Raw genomic sequence first — 19,285 nt, 5'->3', positions numbered from 1 at the left:
TTATTCAGACTTCTTGTGTCTTTATACTCACTTTCTAAAGGGCTTTAAAAATATACTGTTGTAGAAATACTTTACAATTTTAAAATTGGAAAATATGATTTGTGGTCCCTTAGATGTCCCATCTCTTCAGGTCTGTTCGTGTTTGGGTTAGGCAAGAATACACACTTAGATATTTGTGGTAGAATCTTAACCCAAACAGCTCTTAATTATGTCTGCAAGGAAGAATCTAGAATTTCTTTCAGTGGTCTAAATAAAATAGAAACTTAATTGCTACCTTTTGCAAATCTTTCTAAATGTTGAAGACAATATTGTGATTTATCTCCCGGCACTATTAACAGGTAGCATACGTCTAATTTTATGGACAATATACCTTCCCTAAGAGCATTTTGTGTGCCCTAAATCATTTATCTCAACATCTCCTGAGATTTATAAATGAAACAAATAATTTCCCAAGTTCCAAAACTGTGTTGGTTATGAAGTTGGCAAGGAAATCTGGTACTATTGACTAATGTTTAATATTCTTTGTCATGTTGTATGTCCACTAAAAGAAAAAATTCAAATTATGGTATTTTGAACATTTTAATGATTTATTTATTTGAGAGAGAGCATGAATGGGGTATGGGGGCAGGAAAGGCAAGAGGGACAAGCAGACTCCCTGCTGAGCTCAGAGCTCGATGTGGGGCTCCGTCTCCTCTCTCTGAGATCATGATCTGAGCTGAAACCAAGAGTTGGACACTTAGCCAGCTAAACCACCCAGGTGCCCCCATATTTTAAACATTTTAAATGAATGAATTATTCAGTTGAAAGGTATGACTTTATAGTGAACTAGTTGTTTATGTAATTCCAGAACATAGAAAATACGAAGATGTTTCCTACAAGTCTGCAAATTCCGACATTATCCTGATACCTAAACTAGAGGAGAACACTGATCAGAAAACTATAGGTCAACTTCATTCTGAATACAGAAACTCTAAATAAATATTATCAAGTCAAATCCAGCAATGTATTTTTTAAATGCCCCATTATGACCTTAGTAGGACTTATTCAAAAGCAAGCATGGTTCAGCCTCAGAAAATGTCTTCCCGTTATAACCTGCATGAAGGAAGTAATTGTTAAAACCACATAGTCCTATCACTAGGTGCCCAGATGGCATTTAATGAAATCCACTTCGAAAACCAAACAAACTATTAGCAAATTAGAAATAGAAAGGGAATTTGTTTGGTAACGATGGCATCTGCTGAAAATGTCCCACAAACTATATTTAATGGCGCAACAGCCCCAGTGAAGACGGGAATAAAGCAAGGAGGCGAGCTTGCTTGCTAATAGTATCTGTAGCAGTGGTTCTCACCAATCAGAGGGGTCCCTTCTATAGGAAGAGACGACACCATCATTATTTGCATATGATTTGAATATCTCTCCCAATATTTCTCCAAGAGAAAAAGCTTTAAAAAAAAGTCATGAGAGTTCATGAGTATAAGGTGACATATGCAAAATTGACTCAAAAAAATGCCAAGTTTCCCTACACACCGGCAGCATTCACGCAGAGTCAAATGGAGGAAAAAAAGCCCATGGACAGTTGCCACACAAGTATAAAATGCTATCAAGAAAGGAATACAGGAGGACACCTGGGTGGCTCAGTGGGTTAAGCTCAGGTCCTGATCTCAGAGTCCTGGGATCGAGCCCCGCATCTGGCTCTCTGCTTGGCGGGGAGCCTGCTTCCCTCTCTCTCTCTGCTTGCCTCTGCCTACTTGTGATCTCTGTCTGTCAAATAAATAAATAAAAATCTTTAAAAAGGAATCTTTAAAAAGAAAAAAAGAAAGGAATACAGGTATCAAGAAAGGCATCCTCAATAACTGGAAAAACACGTCATATCTCTGGGGAGATGAAGCAATAGTTGTATGTGGTGCTGGTTTTAATTTGGCAACAGATAGGCTCCATTTAATTTGGCAAAGACTTGTGCCTTTGTTCTGCACGGCTTTCTCTGGAAGCAGGTAGTGCTGGCCAGCATTATCTCCTCATTTTACCAGTGAGGAAGCTGAGACGTCAGGTAGTTTCTGTGATATGGAGCATCCAAGCCGAATTCATGGGACACGCCTAGATGGTACCTGATCTCAGATTCTTGGCTTCATTGCTGTTTCATTCTAGCCTGGTTTCTGTGTTCTCTTCAGCTCAGCATACGTGTATTTCCTCAAAAAATGACTCTGTGAACCCGGTATCAGATTGAGGATGATAATTCTTTCTCTGTTATGTTGTGGTTATTATCATTTATAGTAGTCAAAGCACCCCTATTAGCACCCCCCACCCCCACACCCGTCGCTCTCTCTGCCTGCCTGTTATCAGGACACTTGGGATTGCATTGAGGGTCCACCCCATTAATCCATGCCTGTATGCGCTCTACCTGAAGAACACATACTCTGCAAGCAATCAGCCGGGGGAGTACTACCCTATCGCTGTCTTGTTGACCTTAACCATGCCACTTTACCTCTTTGAACTCTGGTTTCTCCATCCGAAAATCGAACTCCTACATGCTAATCTCAGACTTTTTTTTTTTTTTTTTGAAAGGGCTAGGAGAAACAGTGTTGATTGAAATATTGCTCGGTTTGTTTTTTCTCTGAACTTGCTTTTAAAGCTTTGTTGTGATTTGTCTTTGTGGCTTCAGCCAATACGATCCCAGGCACTTAGTAGTTGCCCATTAATTAATGTTCCCAAGTCGTTGGTCTTCTACAGCGTTGTGTGGCATTGCGTTGTCAAGCAGGGCGCCGCAGCGGGACATGCCTTGGTGGTAGTGATTCCTCTGGAAATACCCTATGTGCGACGGTTCAGTGTCAGGAGCTTAGCAAACTGGGGAGACACATGCAAAGCAGAACCTGCAGCACTGTGGTTTCTTGCCAGTGTGCTAAACCGAGTGCGCGTATGAAGCAGGGAGAGAATGGTTGGTCCAGAAAGAAAAAAGTTAGGAGTGGGCTTGATGAGTGTCCCGCTAGCTTACTCTGTAACACACCTGTGCGCACACACACACACACACACACACTGCATACAAAGTTGATTTTTAAATAAAAAAAGTTTTTTTTAACATCTCTATGGGACCTTGGTGGTTGTGGGCTGTGTGCTCATAGCTCAGTGTGAATGTCTCCTGAGACGGTCCCTCCAACTGGATGTTAACCTCCTCGAGACCAGGAATTGCTGGTGTGGGGATGTGTGTCCTCTCTTAGGCTTCGTGGATGGGGAACCAGGGATTGAACGCTGCAGTTGGAACCATCCTGGCAAAGTGAGGCATTACTATGGGGCATGAAGTTATTGATGGAGCCAAGGCCTTGGCCGATGAGTCATTTGGCTTATGGTGCTGCTGAGTCACAGGATGTCCTAAGGACCTCCCTGACTCATCTGTGTGGCCCGTGGTGTCCAAGAAGCGTCGCACAGTGACCATGCATCACCGAAGGAGCCAAGGAATGAGGTGGCCTTTCTTCTGTGATCCTTTCTGCCCCTGTTTGGCTGTCTGGAGGAGGAGAGGCAGAAGGGGAACTGGAAAGGGGGAGCCAAGAAGCAGCGGACGGGGGAACATCAGGAAGCCCGGGGAGGGCTGGATGCGCAGCAGAGGGAGCCGAGTGGCACCTGTGGGGCAGAGTATGGCCCAGGGCACATATCACTGAGCTCAGGCTGTACCAAATTTTTAGCGCATTTAGGATTTATATTTATTAACACCAGTCATCACTGTATGTAGGATTAAGTGCTGTATTTAGGATTGAGTTTGATGCTTTTTAGGTGCTCCTATCAGGCATTCTGCATGAGGTTGGCAAGCTTTGAGAGGGTCTTTAGTGGAAAGAAACACTAAATGTATTTACTCAGGAGTGAGAACAGTCATTGGAGAGTCCATTGGGTTAAATAAATGCAAAAGTCAGAACAGAGTGTCAGTGGAGGAGATGAGAGGTCCAGCAGTAGTCGGACACGGAACCGCACTAGGGACTTGTATGACAGGGTCCGTGGGCCCCAGCGGGGACAGTGTGCTCAGGGCAGGCCTAAAGAAGCCTTCAGGCAGTCACTCAAGAATGACGGGGTCTGTCTGGCCTGGGCTGGGTCCAGACACACCCCGTCTCATTAGGCTACACTTTATTGCACTTTGCAGATACCAGGGTTTTTTTGTTTTGTTTTGTTTTGTTTTGTTTTTAAAGATTTTATTTATTTATTTGACAGAGAGAAATCACAAGTAGATGGAGAGGCAGGCAGAGAGAGAGAGAGGGGGAAGCAGGCTCCCCGCCGAGCAGAGAGCCCAATGCGGGACTCGATCCCAGAACCCTGAGATCATGACCCGAGCCGAAGGCAGCGGCTTAACCCACTGAGCCACCCAGGCGCCCCTGTTTTGTTTTGTTTTTAAATGAATTGAAGGTTTGTGGCAACCCATTTTTCCAACAGCATTTGCTCACTTCATGCCTCTGTATCACAGTTTGGTTATTTTCACAGTATTTCAAACTCTTTTGGTTATTGTTCTATCTGTGAATGGTGATCTGTGATTACAACTTGCCAGAAGCTCAGAAGATGGTTAGCAGTTTTTAAGCAACAAAGTATTTTTTAAATTAAGTCGTGTGCATTGTTCTTTAGACACAATGCTGTTGCACCTTAATGGACTGCAGGATAGTATAAGAGTAACTTTAGCATGCACTGGGAAACTAGAACATTCCTCCAACTCTCTTTATCGCATATTCGCTTGTTGTGGTGTGGAACCGAACCTGTGGTTATCTCCAAGGTCTGCCTGTTGTATACACAGGAGGGGGAGTTTCCTGCCAGAGCAAAAGAAGGACTCTGTGCCAAGGTTCATCTCACAGCTCACAAGCAAATTGGAATGTTCCAGAAATTTTGAGGTCATTCTCTTCTGTGCTGTTTAACCTGTTTAAAATAACTATTAAGGAAGAAGATGCTTTGGAACGAAGATGATTGTAATGTTAATGACAGATTTTAGCCAGTAACTCTTTTCATTTTTCTCTTCAGTGTCAAATCAACAGTGCCTTGACTTCTTTCCATACCGCTTTGGAGCTCGCGATAGATCAGAGAGAAATCCAACACGTCTGTCTGTATGAAATAGGTAAATATGAGCTGTCTGTCCAGCTTCTTGTCATGCCATGGCATGAATGCATTCCACTTGTGTCCGGCTGGATGGCTAGCTTCTGGTGGCGGATCTTAATGCCTCTTGGGCAGGTCTGCCTTTTTCATGCTCTTCGGTTTGGGTCTTTGTAAAATGCTTGCTGCCTTTCGTGAGAATCAGACCTTGTTACCGTAGCACAAGCGATGATACTTATCTCAGGGACTGTCCTTGCTGCTCTAGAATTTATTCTTTATAACATTCTGATTTTAGGATATTAGGTCATGTTAAAAGAATGGACTGAAACTCTTTTGTAACTACTTATCTGACTGCACAATTAGAATCTAAACTATGTTTCCTTCCCTCGCACCCATGGGAATTTTTTTTTTTTTTTTAACCTGGGAATGAAAAATAGGGTCTGGGAGAGAGTTGGGCATGGGAGCCCCAATCCTAGCCCTTCTTCTGACTAGCTCGGAGACCTGGGAAGAGTTATGGAAGCCTCATGGTTGCCTTGCGTGCTGTGGTGCCTGCCCTCAGTGGTCGCGAGGGTTAGATTTAGGCGGGCATCAGCCTTCCCTGCATGTGTGAGTGCCTGCCTTCTGCTTCTCTCCCCCTGCGGGCAAATTTCTAAGCAGACATGGAAATATTTCTTTGCTTCCTGCTTTCTCCCTCCTGTGCCAGAGTTGTTACTATGAGTTTTTTGCTGATGCACTAAAATTTTCCTATCCTGCTGTTTAGCAATTTCATAATCATTTCTGTAGCAGTTGCTCTGTGGGGCTCAAGAGAATTAGCACAACAGTTGAAACAACAATGACACAATGTAATAAAGGGCTCATGTGGTTAGGGCTTCGGCCCAGTATGACAAGGTCACATCAAGAGGCCAGGAGAAGTGATGAGGTCATGAGGGATCAACAGGGAAAATACGAACTCCAAGGTCCTCTGCAGAGAGGGGACGAAGAAATGGGGAATGCGCAGGGGGCATTTAGCACCAGGTCCAGACCATATGATGCTTGCCACTTGTTTATCTGCTGTGGACTTAGTGGTTGTCTTGGATAATTTTAAATCTTTTTAAAGAAAAATACACACTAAAAGATTGGGAACTTCCCAGTAAAATAGTACTGTGTTTTAAGTACCTCTTATGGTTTAGAGAAAGGAGCTGAAGTATAATCCAATGCAAAATATATTTTTATGTCCTCTACCCTGCTGGAGCTCTGGCTAGTAGCCATAAGGTAGGATGGGATGTATTTCAAAGACCTTGAATTAACAACTAGATTTTGTGGCCATTTTTGGTCTTAAGATACTGCTGCCTTTTTTTCCCTTCCACTTTTATTGAGATATAATTGACATATAATGTATTACTCTAAGTTGTATGACATAATGATTTGATAAGTCCACGTATTACAAAGTGATTAGGATGGCCCATCTTAGTGCACCGTTTCAAGGTCTGTGGCAGAATGGAGGGTTAGACCTGAAGGAGGCTTGGAGATCATTAAAGTGTAACCCCAAGGGCTTAGGAAGGTTAACCCAAGAAGAAGTGGCACAATTGTAACACAGGCTTCTTATTCACACTCAGTGCTCCTTCCAAGCCTACTTTGCATTTAACTCCCATCATCTAGGATGGACATGATTTGCCCCAATTTTTACTGGAAACTATGTCGACTTGCTATCCTATCCCATAGAATCTGACACTGGATTTTCTAGAAGTGTGGATCCCTGTCATCCTTGTACTTCAAAGACAGATCCGAGATGACACAAGATACCAGAATTGATTATGGAGGGGATGCTGTGGACAGGAGAGAGCAATGGCCTTCACTCCTTATCCTTTCCTCTCACTAGCTCTGTGGCCTTGACCAAGTCATCAGCCTCTCCATGCCTTAGATTTTCTCCTTGGTAAAATGAGGATGCCATCTGCCAACTTAGGAAGCCCCTAGTAGAATTAGAATTATAACAGGTGCTGGGCTCAGGCAGCAGGAGGTACATTTCTAAAAACGAGGGTAGAATTCCTCGTGCTTCCGTGGCCGCCGCTTCTGACCAGAATGCCTGTCTCGTGTTGTGATCCGGGAAGGACGGGGATCTTTCTCAGCCCTGCTGCCAACCTGCAGAAGGAAGGTGGGCAAGTACTTAATTTCTGACTGGCTTAGCTCCACTTCCCACAAGGATTTGAGAATTAATAGTAATCATTAAGGAGCCATGAGTGCTTGAAGCCTTTTTGAGGTAGTCACTTTACTGCTGCTTTTTCTGTGTCTGGGGCTGCTCTTGGGGAAGTACTGATGGGCTTCAAATTCATCTCACAACCAAACTGGAGTGCAGGATACAAATCAGAGTATTTTCATAGAAATCTTTATGTCCCTCTGTATTGCTTTAAAAAGTGGGTGGGGGGGCACCTGGGTGGCTCAGTTGGTTAAGCAGCTGCCTTTGGCTCAGGTCATGAAACCAGGGTCCTGGGATCGAGCGCAGATGGGGCTCTTGCTGAGCCAGGACCCTGCTTCTCCCTTTCCTCCCTGCTTGTGCTCTCTCATTATCTCTCTCCCTCTCACTCAAATAGGTAAAATCTTAAAAAAAAAAAAAAAAAAAATTATTTATCTGTAGGCCGGAGGGCAGAGGGAGAGAGATTCTTAAGAAGAGGCCAAGGTGGGGCTCCCTGTCCCAACCCTGAGATCACCACCTGAGCCGAAACCAAGAGTCGAATGATCAACCGACTGCCCCCCGAGGCGCCCCCTCACTCTGCTGCTTCTAAACAGCTTCATGGGCTGTGAAATCACAAGTGCCTTGTCTTACTCAAAACATCACACTGAGGTTGCTGGGGAGAGGGGGGTTGGGAGAGGGGGGTGGGGTTATGGACATTGGGGAGGTATGTGTTATGGTGAGTGTTGTGAAGTACGTAAACCTGGCAATTCACAGACCTGTATAGGGCTAATAATACGTTATATGTTTATAAAAAAATTTGTATTAAAAAAAGGGGAAAAAAGGTCACACTGAAAATATTTAAGGGACAAAAGATCATCTTTAGGTTTTCAGGGGTGGTGCACATGCAACACCCAGACAGTGGTCATCAGCAGGGTCAGATTTCTGGCTTAAGGATGGGGTATAAGTCACGACTTGAGGGTCCCCCACTAAAAATATTTCTTTCCTAGGTTGGTGCAGCATGATCGAGCTGAACTTCAAGGATGCATTTGATTCCTTTGAGAGGCTGAAAAACGAATCCAGGTGGTCCCAGTGCTATTATGCCTACTTAACTGCGGGTGAGTAGCCCACTTCGGTGAGTTCTGACTCCCACACGCACTGGCGGGCGGGAGGACATGGCGTTCTTTTCCTCACTTTTCCCCAGAATGCTCATGTGTGGTACTACCGCATGCTACGGTGTTCACTGACTCAGCGGGACCCTGCAGGCTTGCACACCAGCTCCCCCTCTGGGCTGTGTTGGCCGCCGGCTCTGTCCTGCAAATGCTCATTATGATGATGGTTTCTGTACATTCTGTCCTCAGCAGCCTCAGCTGACCCTTACTCTTCTCCTTTGCTTTCTACAATATGGTTTTTAGTCTTTAAGAATTTAAACAGTTTTGAGAGAATTGAACATGTCTTTTAAATTGGGCTAGTATTTCTGCTTGGAGTGTATGTGCCCTGGTTACAAAGTTGTGCAGATTTTGAGTCTTCTGCTCCAAATGTGTTTTACCTATTAAGCTTGTTTACAGTTTGATTTTGCAGAGCAAGAGGTTTTTGAACACTGCCCATTGTTAAGCAGAACACCTGTCATTGCTGAGCTGAATGAGCTGGCATGGACTTTTTTGTCCTCCCATCAGGAGCTAAAGATATGCTGCCACCTAGTGGACGCAGGGTTGTCTGTGCCCTGCGGGACATAAAGCCCTGTGGCGAGGTGGGATCCCAAGAAACCCAGTGCGTTTTCTGTCTCTAATGCTGACCTCGCCTTAACCAGCCATTTAAGTGATTCTTTTGCTTGAAGTGCAAGACTAATCCAAACATAATTTTAAATTTTTAGGTATCTCTATTTCTCTGTTTGGATTTGGACTGTCATTCCAGTCCCTTAACTGATCTCTTTAAAGTAAGAGAATTAATAGTGGCCAGTATGCACGTCCTGGAGGTTTAGAAAGTGGAGCTCACTAGGACCAAGTATGAAATCCCTTTACACCCACACTCTTTACTGCAGTCCCTGTCGTGCATACCTTTTTGTATAGCTCTGTCGCTGATGTTTGAATGGGATTATTTTCAGTATACTAGTTAGGATACTGTGTCTCACGCCGTAAGAGTTATTGTATGGGACTCACAGGCCTCTCAGAGGACAGTGGCAGCCATCTACAGAGTGGCCTCCGAGGTGTGCCCGGCACGTTGAGGAGTGGGTAAACTGAAAAGCGGAGGTCTTCACAACAACCCAGCCATCAGTTGTTAATGTGTTACGGACTCAGAGTCAGTTGTGGGGAGCTGTTTCTTTTTTAATCTTCATTGAGCATAGAACACAAAGAAATAAATGTACAGTGTGGCTGTGTATGGGAGCATTTACTCTCCAAATACTGGAAATGCCAGGATTATAACCGCTTGTAGGAGCTGGTAAAGCATGAACGCCTCATCTCTGTTTTTGCAAAGGGGTTTTATGCAGATGGTAAGTTCTGTCAGGAGTTCCCAGGAAAGGGGCAGATCACTTCTGTCCTGCAAGCTACCATTGGAGCTGGCCCTGAAGGACAGATACATATCGACAGGCTGAGCTAGAGAGGAGGGGCACTTGGACCAGAAATGCTGCCACCAGGGGCTTTGTTTCTGGTATAGTTCAGTTGTAAAACATACATAACATAAAATCTACCATTTTACCCATGTTGAAGCATTCAGTTCAGTGGCATCATGTACAGCAACCTTGTTGCACAGCCATGACTGCTGTCTGTCTCTTGTTTAAATTCTGTGACACTGTAGAAATGTTATGAATGATCTGAGGAGCACCTCAGGCATAGTTAAAACAGGCATTACTCTTTTTCAGTGGCTTATTATGGGCTGGGATTAGGCAAGTCTTTTAACTATCTTGGAATTTTACATTCTCTGATCTATAGCCTGATAGGTTTGGCAAAGCAATCATCGCATTTCCTTCTGGTTTTGAAATGCTGTGAGAGAGGAGCAAGATGGTGGAGGAGTAGGAGACCTAAATTTCATCTGGTCTCAGGAATTCAGCTAGATACTATCAAATCATTCTGAACACCTACAGACTCAACAGGAGATTGAAGAAAAGAATAGCAGCAATTCTATGAACAGAAAAGAACCACTTTCTGGAAGGTCTCTTCTGATTTGTTTAGTGTATATTTTTGGGGGGGGGTCATTGTTACCCTTTTAGCATTTTGTTCTCTCATTCATCTCTTCTTTGGACAAAATGACAAAACAGAAAAACTCACGTCAAAAAAAAAAAAAATTAAAAGGCAGTACCTACTGCCAGGGACCTAATCAATACAGACATTAGTAAGATGTCAGAATTAGAATTCAGAATGATGATTGTAAAAATACTAGCTGGGCTTGAAAGAAGCATAGAAGATACTAGAAAATTGTTTCTGGAGAAATAACTAAAATATAACCAAGTGGAAACCAAAAAGGCTGTTAATGAGGTACAATAAAAAATGGAGGCTCTAACTGCTAGGACAAATGAGGCAGAAGAGAGAATTAGTGATCTAGAAGACCAAATAATGGAGAATAAAGAAGCTGGAAAAAAAAAAGAGACATAAGCAACTACTGGATCATGAGTGGAGAATTTAAGAGATAAGAGATAAGTGATATCATAAGACAGTTATAGAATCATTGGGATCCAAGAAGAAGGAAGAGATTAAGAAGCATAGAAGGTATATTGGAACAAATTATAGCGGAGAACCTCCCTAATCTGGGGAAGGGAACAGGCATCAAAATCCAGGAGACACAGAGAACCCCCTTGAAATCAATAAAAATAGATCCACACCCCATCATCTAATAGTAGAACTTAAAGTCTCAGAGACAAAGAGAAAATCCTTAAAGCAGTTCAGGATAAGAGGTCTATAACCTATAACAGTAGACATATTAGATTGGCAGCAGACTTACCCACATAGACCTAGCAGGCCAGAAAGGACTGGCATGATATATTCAGAGCACTAAACAAGAAAAATAGGCAGCCAAGAATACTATATCCAGCTAGGCTGCCACTGAAAATAGAAGGAGAGATAAAAATCTTCTAGGACAAACAAAAAATAAAAGAATTTATGAACACAGATGAGCCCTATAGGAAATATTGAAAGGGGTCCTCTAAGCAAAGAAAGAGCCTAAAAGTAACATAGACCAGAAAGGAGCAGAGACAATATACAGTAATAGTTACCTTACAAGCAATGCAGTGGCACTAAATTCATATCTTTCAATAGTTACCCTGAACATAAATGGGCTAACTGCCCCCAATCAAAAGACACAGTGTATTAGAATGGGGGGAAAAAAAAAACCATCAAATGCTGTCTTCAAGAGACTCTTTTTAGACCCAAAGACACCTCCAGATTTAAAGTGGGTGGAAGGGAACCAAACATTCAGCCTAATCCCTTCTACTCCCAGTAGAAAATCTTCTGCTTCTCCCATCACCTTGACTCCCGCAGCCTTCTGTGAGTCTCAGTGCTTTTGCTGCTTTGGCCTGGCCAAAAGCTGTCCATTCTCTGACATGCAATGGCCCTGTGCTCTGCTTGGCCAAGCCCTAAACTGTGAATAGAGGACCACCTACTTTTAGGAGCACTCAAATAGAGGAGGAGAAACCAGGTCCTCTAGCTGGGGATTGAAAAACAATATGTGCCAAAGACAACATCTAAGAGAAAATTGAAAATGGATTCAGTGCCATTGGAATTGAGAAGCTGGTAAAGTTTCACCTTCAAAGATGAAGCGAAGGAAATGTGATTAAGTCTTTGCCAGGGGATTGGGATGGGTGAAAATTGTGTACAGACTATCAGAGTTTTATCCTCCTCCAAGGCTCAGCCTGACTCCTGGCTCCTCAAAAGTTTTCCTGATCATTCCAAAGAGAAATGATCCCTTCTCTTCCTGAACTTTGCCCAAAGCACTTTGGTTTTTCTTCTCTTGAGGCTCTTCTCACCATATACATTGTAACTCTGGGACTATGTGAGGATCTTATTTCTCCAGCTGAAATTTACATCTCTTTCTGGGTTAAGCATGTGTTTCTTCTTTACGTTCTTGCTGGTGGCTTATAGGTGGTAGGTGGCCAATGAACACGTGTAAGACTAATTTCATGACTTTCTTTCCAGGCATAGGGGTAGCCTCCTTCCATGAGGAAGCTTCATGATCCTCTTACAGGATCCTCTTCATGATCCTGTTCTTTCTTCCTTAAATTCTCTTTTATTCCACTTTCTGAGCATGTGGGCTCTAGCTAGACTGTATACTGTGACAATAGCTAGGAATTATATCTCATCCGAGACTAGCACCCAACAAGAGGATTAAGACTGGTCTTCCTTTATGTCCCCACAAAGCTCGGGGAACCCAGTTAGGTGGGAAATAGTTGTTGAATCAATGACGTGACAGTCAACAGGATGGCATAGGCCTTTGTGTAAGAGTCTTTAAAAATATGTGCTCCCATTTTTGCTTTGGTAACATTTTCCAGGTACCATCAACCTAGGTGTCTTTCCATGATATCTCCCCCCACCCCTGACACTTAAGGAGTACAATATTGGTTTCTTACAGTTTGTCAGGGAGCTACCGGTGACGTGGATGGGGCACAGATAGTCTTCAGAGAAGTTCAGAAACTCTTCAAAAGGAAAAACAACCAGATTGAACAGTTCTCAGTGAAAAAGGTATGTTGGAGTCTCTGGGTCCAGTGTGGTGTTTACAATGAGCATCCGTAACTGACACCACCTCAGGCGAATTTGAGGAAATCCTAATCCCAGCCGGTGACTGACTGGCCATGTAGAATGGGCTTCACCACCGGGGAGAAAATATAATCCCGTGGTCCCTCTTCTCCTCTGAGTGGCAGGTGCTTGTTTTGCTGCATGTAATTAAAGGAGTTATTTGTTTGAATGGGTAGAGGCGTTACAGACCATGCAGAGCGAATGGGCCTATCTGGAGAGGGAAAGCATCGTCTAAAGAGTTAAGTGATTTTAGAATAGAAATGGGCAGAATCTAGGCAAGAGATCTAGACTATTGGTTGTCAATCTAGTGAGCACATCACATTTTGACCTAATAAACAACAGAAATAGGCTTCAGATTTACCAGCAGAAAGGGCCCAGCATTGTAGGGATAAAGTTCCTAATTTATTCTGTCTACACCTTTAAAGAATCAAAGTTAGCCAAATTACTGTACGTTACATGACAACTTGTCATATCCTGAATTTTGCATGATTTTAGTTTGTTTCTAATGAATGAACATTAATGACTTAGTTTGAACACAAACTAGATTGTAATGTGGAATGCCCCTGAGACTACTGGGACTAAGGAGAAAATTAAAAAGTCAGTAAAACCAAAACTAAAAGGCATCTAGTGTTACATTTTCCATGTAAACCCATCCATTATTGTCACTCAGCTTTTACAAATTCCTTTGATTTAAGCTGAAATGAATCTAGTTCGCTCCCAATGTTTTCTGAGTGCATCCCGGATCCTGATAGTGGATTGAGTTGAAGAATGACTGAGAGGCAGATCTACCAATCTATTAAAAATTAGAAAGCAAACAAATTTTTGAGAGAGAGAGAGAAAGATGTTCTCATTTTTAGCTTTGTTGGAGGAGGTTGTCCACGTCAAACACGAACCATGCATTTTTGGCTATCTCCAAAGTATATGTTTTTATTTAAATTTGTTGGCACAAACTTAGCCTGATCCTTCTGTTTGCAGGCAGAGAGATTTCGGAAGCAGGCTCCGACCAAAGCGCTGTGCGTGCTGGCCTCCATCGAAGTGTTGTACCTGTGGAAAGCCCTTCCCAACTGCTCCCTCCCCAACCTGCAGAGAATGAGTCAAGGTAAAAAACAAAGCGATGTACCTGGTTCCTTCAGTGTCTCATTAACATTACCTGATTCAGAGAGTACAGATCTGTCTTTCTTGGAGGGGTGGTGTAGTGATGAAGGACGGTGGGTGGCTTAGGTGATAGGTGTGGGCAGTGCAGTAGTGTGCGGACACGTTTGCATTGTTAGCAGCGTGCGGGGAGGCACGCAGACTCCAGGCGTCGCTGATTCTGTGCCCCTGGGGGTTGCTGAAAGCATACAGTTTTTTTCCCCCAACAATAGCCCTTTGTTTCATATAGGTTTGATTCACGTGTATTAACATGCACAGATACTGAGTGTAAGGTTCATTGAGTTTTGGCAGATATGTACATGCTGTCCTCCACCAGCACCACGGTGAAGATCCAGAACGTTTCCACCAGCCTTGTAATTTCCCGTGGGCACTTTCTTGGGTGCCCCTCCCCCTTGAAGGCAGCCACAGTTCTGACTTGTCCCTCCACAGATTAGTTTTGCCCATCCTTGAACTTCATGTAAGTTCAGACCGTGTGTACTTTTTATTGCTTGGCTTCCGTTGTCCAGCGTAGGCTCCGTGGGAGTGATGTGTGTTGCCGCCGGTGTCCATGGTCCATGCCTTTGACTCTCTGAGTGGCCCTCTGTCCTCCGGCTCCATCTGTACCTCTGTGTGTTTATTCTTTCTCCGAGTAATGAACATTTGATTTGTTTCTGGGTTTTGAGCTATCCTGAGCAAAGCTGCTACACTAAGTAGACAACATAAGTGTACTTGTCTTTTCTGCAGACATCCCATGCTCATTTCTCTGTAATATAAATACCTAGGAATGTAACTAGAAGCCTAGATTTTTTCATTCATGTATTTAAAAAAAAAAAAAAAAAAGGACCAAGGCACTCGGGTGTCTCAGTTGGTTAAGTGTCTGACTTCAGCTCAGGTCCTGATCGCTGTCTGGGTCCTGGTATCGAGCCCGGAGTTAGGCTCTGCCCTCAGTTGGGAGTCTCCTTCTCCCTGTGCCCCTCCCCCCACCCATGCTAGCTAGCGCTCTCTCTCTCTCTCTCTCTCTCTCTCTCTTTCTGTCTCTCTCCCAAATAAATAAAATCTGAAAAAGAAAAGAAAAGAAAACCATAGGACCATACGTTATGGCAGTGTCTTCATAAAGTCATTTTTATTATAGCAGCTAGGAAAAGTTCACAGGAAGAATAAATGACATCTTTAAATAAAATAAAGCTTTATTGGTGATTAAAGAAATATCATAGCATTTTTTAAGGACTTAATGGCAGACATTGGATGCTGTCTAACCTGGCAAATTGTTTAGTTTGCTCTATCCTGCTTTCTACGTAAGTAGGAAAGACAGTATCATCAGAGCCATTTTATGCATGAAGAGACTAGTGCTCAGATAGAGCTCGGTGACATGGCCAGCTCCCATCTGGACAGGTGTCCCTCCCTGCCCCTGGTCTGAGGACAGCTCAGTGAGGAGCTTTCCTACAGCTTCATCTCCTGGGAGCATGGTGAGATTTACGTCCCGTAGCTAGAAGCACAATTGCACAATGAGACCGTTATGTCAAAATAACGCATACATCCAGAAGGATGGTTTTATAGAAATTTATCCTTATTCACACACATGCTGCCCTTTTCCAAAAGAGGCTTAATACTGATATTTGGACTTACTCAAAACTAGTTTGTTAGTCATTGAAGGAAATTTGTCAGATTTCTGTATAATCACACTTTTGGATCAAATATAGAATTATCCATTGTATCACATACTTTTATCATCAGACTTCCTTGCAGGCACCTTTTGCTTATTTCCAAAAAAAAAAAAAAAAAAGTCCCCCTTCAAAAGTAAAAAAGCTTTTGTCAGTGTTGATATTCCAGAGATCAAAGCAATACAACTCCAAAATAAGTTGTGTGCAGAGGCCCTGTAATTAGAGTATGTGTGTAGCCCTCCCAAGGGGGATTATTTGAAAGAAAATTTTCTTGGGTTCGCATAAGTTCTGCTATGTCCATTGCAAAAGGATATGCATAATTTTAAACCCATCCCTTGTTGTGACGCAAGTCTAGAATATCTACGAATGTCTAATTCAAAGGAACAATACAGAATTTTAAGTGTTCTTTGAAATGCATAAATACAAGATCCTGTAGAGAGAATTCAGACACAAATGCAGCTATAAAATAGGCTGTAATCAGCAGGCACAAGAACGATTATCACTTAATGTGACGAATTGTTCTTGGGACCCCTTTCCAGGTATCAAAATAAATAGCAAAGATGTGGTCCTGGGGAAAGGGAGGCTCTTGAGTAAATGCGATTTAATTCTTTAGCATCTTTGTTAAAGATTAGTGCAGTTTTGAGATCGATTAATTAGCTTCTGTCATTCCCCAGTGTTAAGCAGTAATGATCCAAATCTCTTCAGCTGTGTAGAGTACAGAGCAGATCTTTATAGAGAAATAGTGAGTTCCAGAAAAAACTGGTAGTCCATGATTAATTAAATGCTCCTCCCCAGCTTTGTGCATTCAGCTTCTCCCAAGTTCCCGTTTGCAGCTCCCTCCCCACAGCACATGTGGTTGGACTTTTACATCCTTGTATTGCGGTTTCACACATAGACCTTCCCCCACCCACCCTCCCTTATGCACTGTATTCTTCCTTTGCATTGTAAAGATGTTTCTGTATGTCCTCAGCACAGCACCCAGAGTGATCCTATTAAACAAAGTCCCATGTCATTTTGGAGCTCAGAATCCTCTGTGGTTTCATCTTATTTAAGGTAAATGTCCAAGTCCATTCAGTAAATGTCCAAGGCCTCCAGTGTTCTGTGATCTGTCCACCAGCCGCCCCTCTTCCCCCACCCTATTGCCTCTCACTGCCCGCCCCCCTTGCTTACCAGGCTCTAGTCATACTTCTTAGTGCTCTTGAACACACCAGGCACATGCCGACCCTGGTGACTTTGAACTTTCTCTTCTTTCTACCTGCAAATGTTCTTCTAAATATCCACATGGCTCCTTCACTCATTTCCTTCAGGTCTTTACTCAAATATCACCTTTACATTGAGGCTTAAATTGGTACCTTTCTGACACACATGCATACCTCCATACACCTTCCTGACTTAATTTTTTACCTTAGCACTGACACTTCTTCAACATATGTTTTGTTTATTTGTTTGTTTGTCCTTTGTATCATCTAGCTTTTCCACGAAATGTTAGTTTTTTAAGGGCAGGTATTGCTTCTAGTTTGTCACTGCTGTATTCCAAGCACCTAGAACTGCCTAGCACATAGTAGATTTTCAGTAAATATTGAATGAGCACATCACCTGTGTTCCCGTTTCCTTGACACTGTTGCCTTAAAACCTTTTTTTAAAGTTTTGTTTAGAGGGGGTTGGGGCAGAGGGAGAGAGAATCTTAAGTGGGTTCTGTGCTGAGCACAGAGCCAGACATGGGTCTCCAATCCCTTGAGCCTGATGTTGTGACCTGAGCTGAGACCAAGATTCAGACACTTAACTAACTGCACCGTCCAGGCGCCCCCAAGGTCTTTTTTTTATGTGGAGGTGTTCCCAGCCTAGTTTTTTGAGACAACTCCTGCTTCTGCAGGTTCAGAGTCTGTTATTCACAGTTACCTTGTTGCTACTCTGCCAAACTCTTTCAATTACTTGTTCTGGAACTTTGAACATTTTGTGTGTATATAAATATACATGCATCTGCACACACACATACATATGATTGTGCGGATACATATTTGTACATATGTATATGTATGTGTCTATAAAACCTTACCAAATCTCAGGGTCTCTGGTGGTCCATAGAAACAACCACTTCCTTTCCTGCTCTGTTGGCTCCACTGTGTTTCTCACATTCTTGGAAAACTCTCTGAACCTCTTCCCCCATGTGTGCATGTCCTGCCCAGGAGTTGCAAGCTTCTTGAAGTGGGGGATCACGTCTGAGCCCCCCTCTGTGGCCAGTGCAGGTGCCCACTGTATGGCTTAGGACATTAATATGGAGGTGTTTTGAAGTATTTTTTAGAGTAGTTTTAGGTTCAGAGCAAAACTGAGCAGAAAAATGCAGTTTCCATCTGTCACACCCCTTCCTGCCCCCTGGCTCAGTCTCCCCGGCTCCCAGCATCCCCCACCCAGTCGCTGGATCCGTTACAGCGGTTACAGCGGGTGAGCCAAACTAACACGTCATTAGGTGTAGTTTTTCTATTGGGGCCATTCTTTGTTTGGTACATTCCATGTGTTTTGACACATGTGTAATGACATGTATCCACTCTTATAGGTAGTATCATACCAAATAGTTTCACTGCTCTAAAAACCTTCTGTCCTCCATCTGTTCCTCCCCACCCCCACCCAGACCTCTGATCTTTTGTATTGCCTCCGTAATTTTGCTTTTTCCAGAATGTCATATAGTTGGAATCACATAGTACATAAACTTTCCAGATTGGTTTCTTCTTCTTAGTAACAACAGGAGGTAATGTCGAATCTTCCTGTTGCTGTGACGTTTGATATCTTTGCTTTTCCTTGAATAAGGATATTCACAACCAGATGAGGAACAGGAGCCTTCTGAGCGCCAGTGGGTGGGATTATGAACTGTGCCGGAGTCACTGAACAATGAAACACTTAACTCTTGGTGGTATTTAAGAGATTAAGAGACCGTATATGCTGCTTCTTGCTGTTTTCACTTCTCTTTAAGCTTGCCACGCGGTGGATGATTCATCTGTCATCGGATTAAAGTATTTGCTTCTTGGTGCCATACACAAATGTCTAGGAAACTCAGAAGATGCTGTTCAGGTAAACCATTAATGCTGCTGTCGCTTAGGAAAAAGCAAAATGAGAAATGTATTCAGCAGAGCCAGACCTCCCACTGCAGCCGGAGCTTTATCCACCACACTGATTCAGGTCATTGCAGATGCCACAGGTTGACGGTGCAACCTCGTTCTTAATGTAACTCCAGATTCTTAGAATACTTCTTTACAGACAGGCTTCTTTTCTGCCACTAGCTTCGTATTAAGAGGACAGCCTCAGAGGAGAAGGAAATGAGGATGCAGACAGTTTTAAAGGGACAGAATGAAGCTTCACAGTTAGAGATATAAAAAAATGATCAGGTGTGCCCCCATGTTCACCTTTCTTGTCTCTGCAACGGCAGATGACGGATGCAGCTCTGGAGGTGAGGTCTAGAAGCGTGCTTGTTTTTCGGGGTACATGGTATATGGAAAAGAGCAATTCATTATTTTCAAATATAGTTGGAAGGATTTTTCTGAGGTTTTTGTGTGGTTGGCTATTTTGAAGTTTACCCC

The 19,285-nt window shown here is 43.1% G+C and overlaps 1 protein-coding gene across 1 annotated transcript in view; it reads left to right on the top strand.

Annotated features, from left to right (window-relative positions):
• The window catches only part of TTC39C (tetratricopeptide repeat domain 39C), a 104,438-nt gene that overhangs the window by 79,730 nt on the left and 5,423 nt on the right, over positions 1 to 19,285 (top strand). Inside the window, exons 7-11 of the mRNA XM_044243266.1 lie at positions 4,984 to 5,077; positions 8,209 to 8,316; positions 12,758 to 12,867; positions 13,897 to 14,020; positions 18,682 to 18,779. Coding sequence (XP_044099201.1) covers positions 4,984 to 5,077; positions 8,209 to 8,316; positions 12,758 to 12,867; positions 13,897 to 14,020; positions 18,682 to 18,779 — 534 coding nt within the window. The remainder of the gene's footprint in view (positions 1 to 4,983; positions 5,078 to 8,208; positions 8,317 to 12,757; positions 12,868 to 13,896; positions 14,021 to 18,681; positions 18,780 to 19,285) is intronic.

Source organism: Neovison vison, chromosome 3, assembly GCF_020171115.1.
Source record: "Neovison vison isolate M4711 chromosome 3, ASM_NN_V1, whole genome shotgun sequence".
Lineage (NCBI taxonomy): Eukaryota > Metazoa > Chordata > Mammalia > Carnivora > Mustelidae > Neogale > Neogale vison.
Note: the sequence above shows the minus strand (reverse complement) of the source record. Positions and strands in the feature narration are given on the sequence as shown.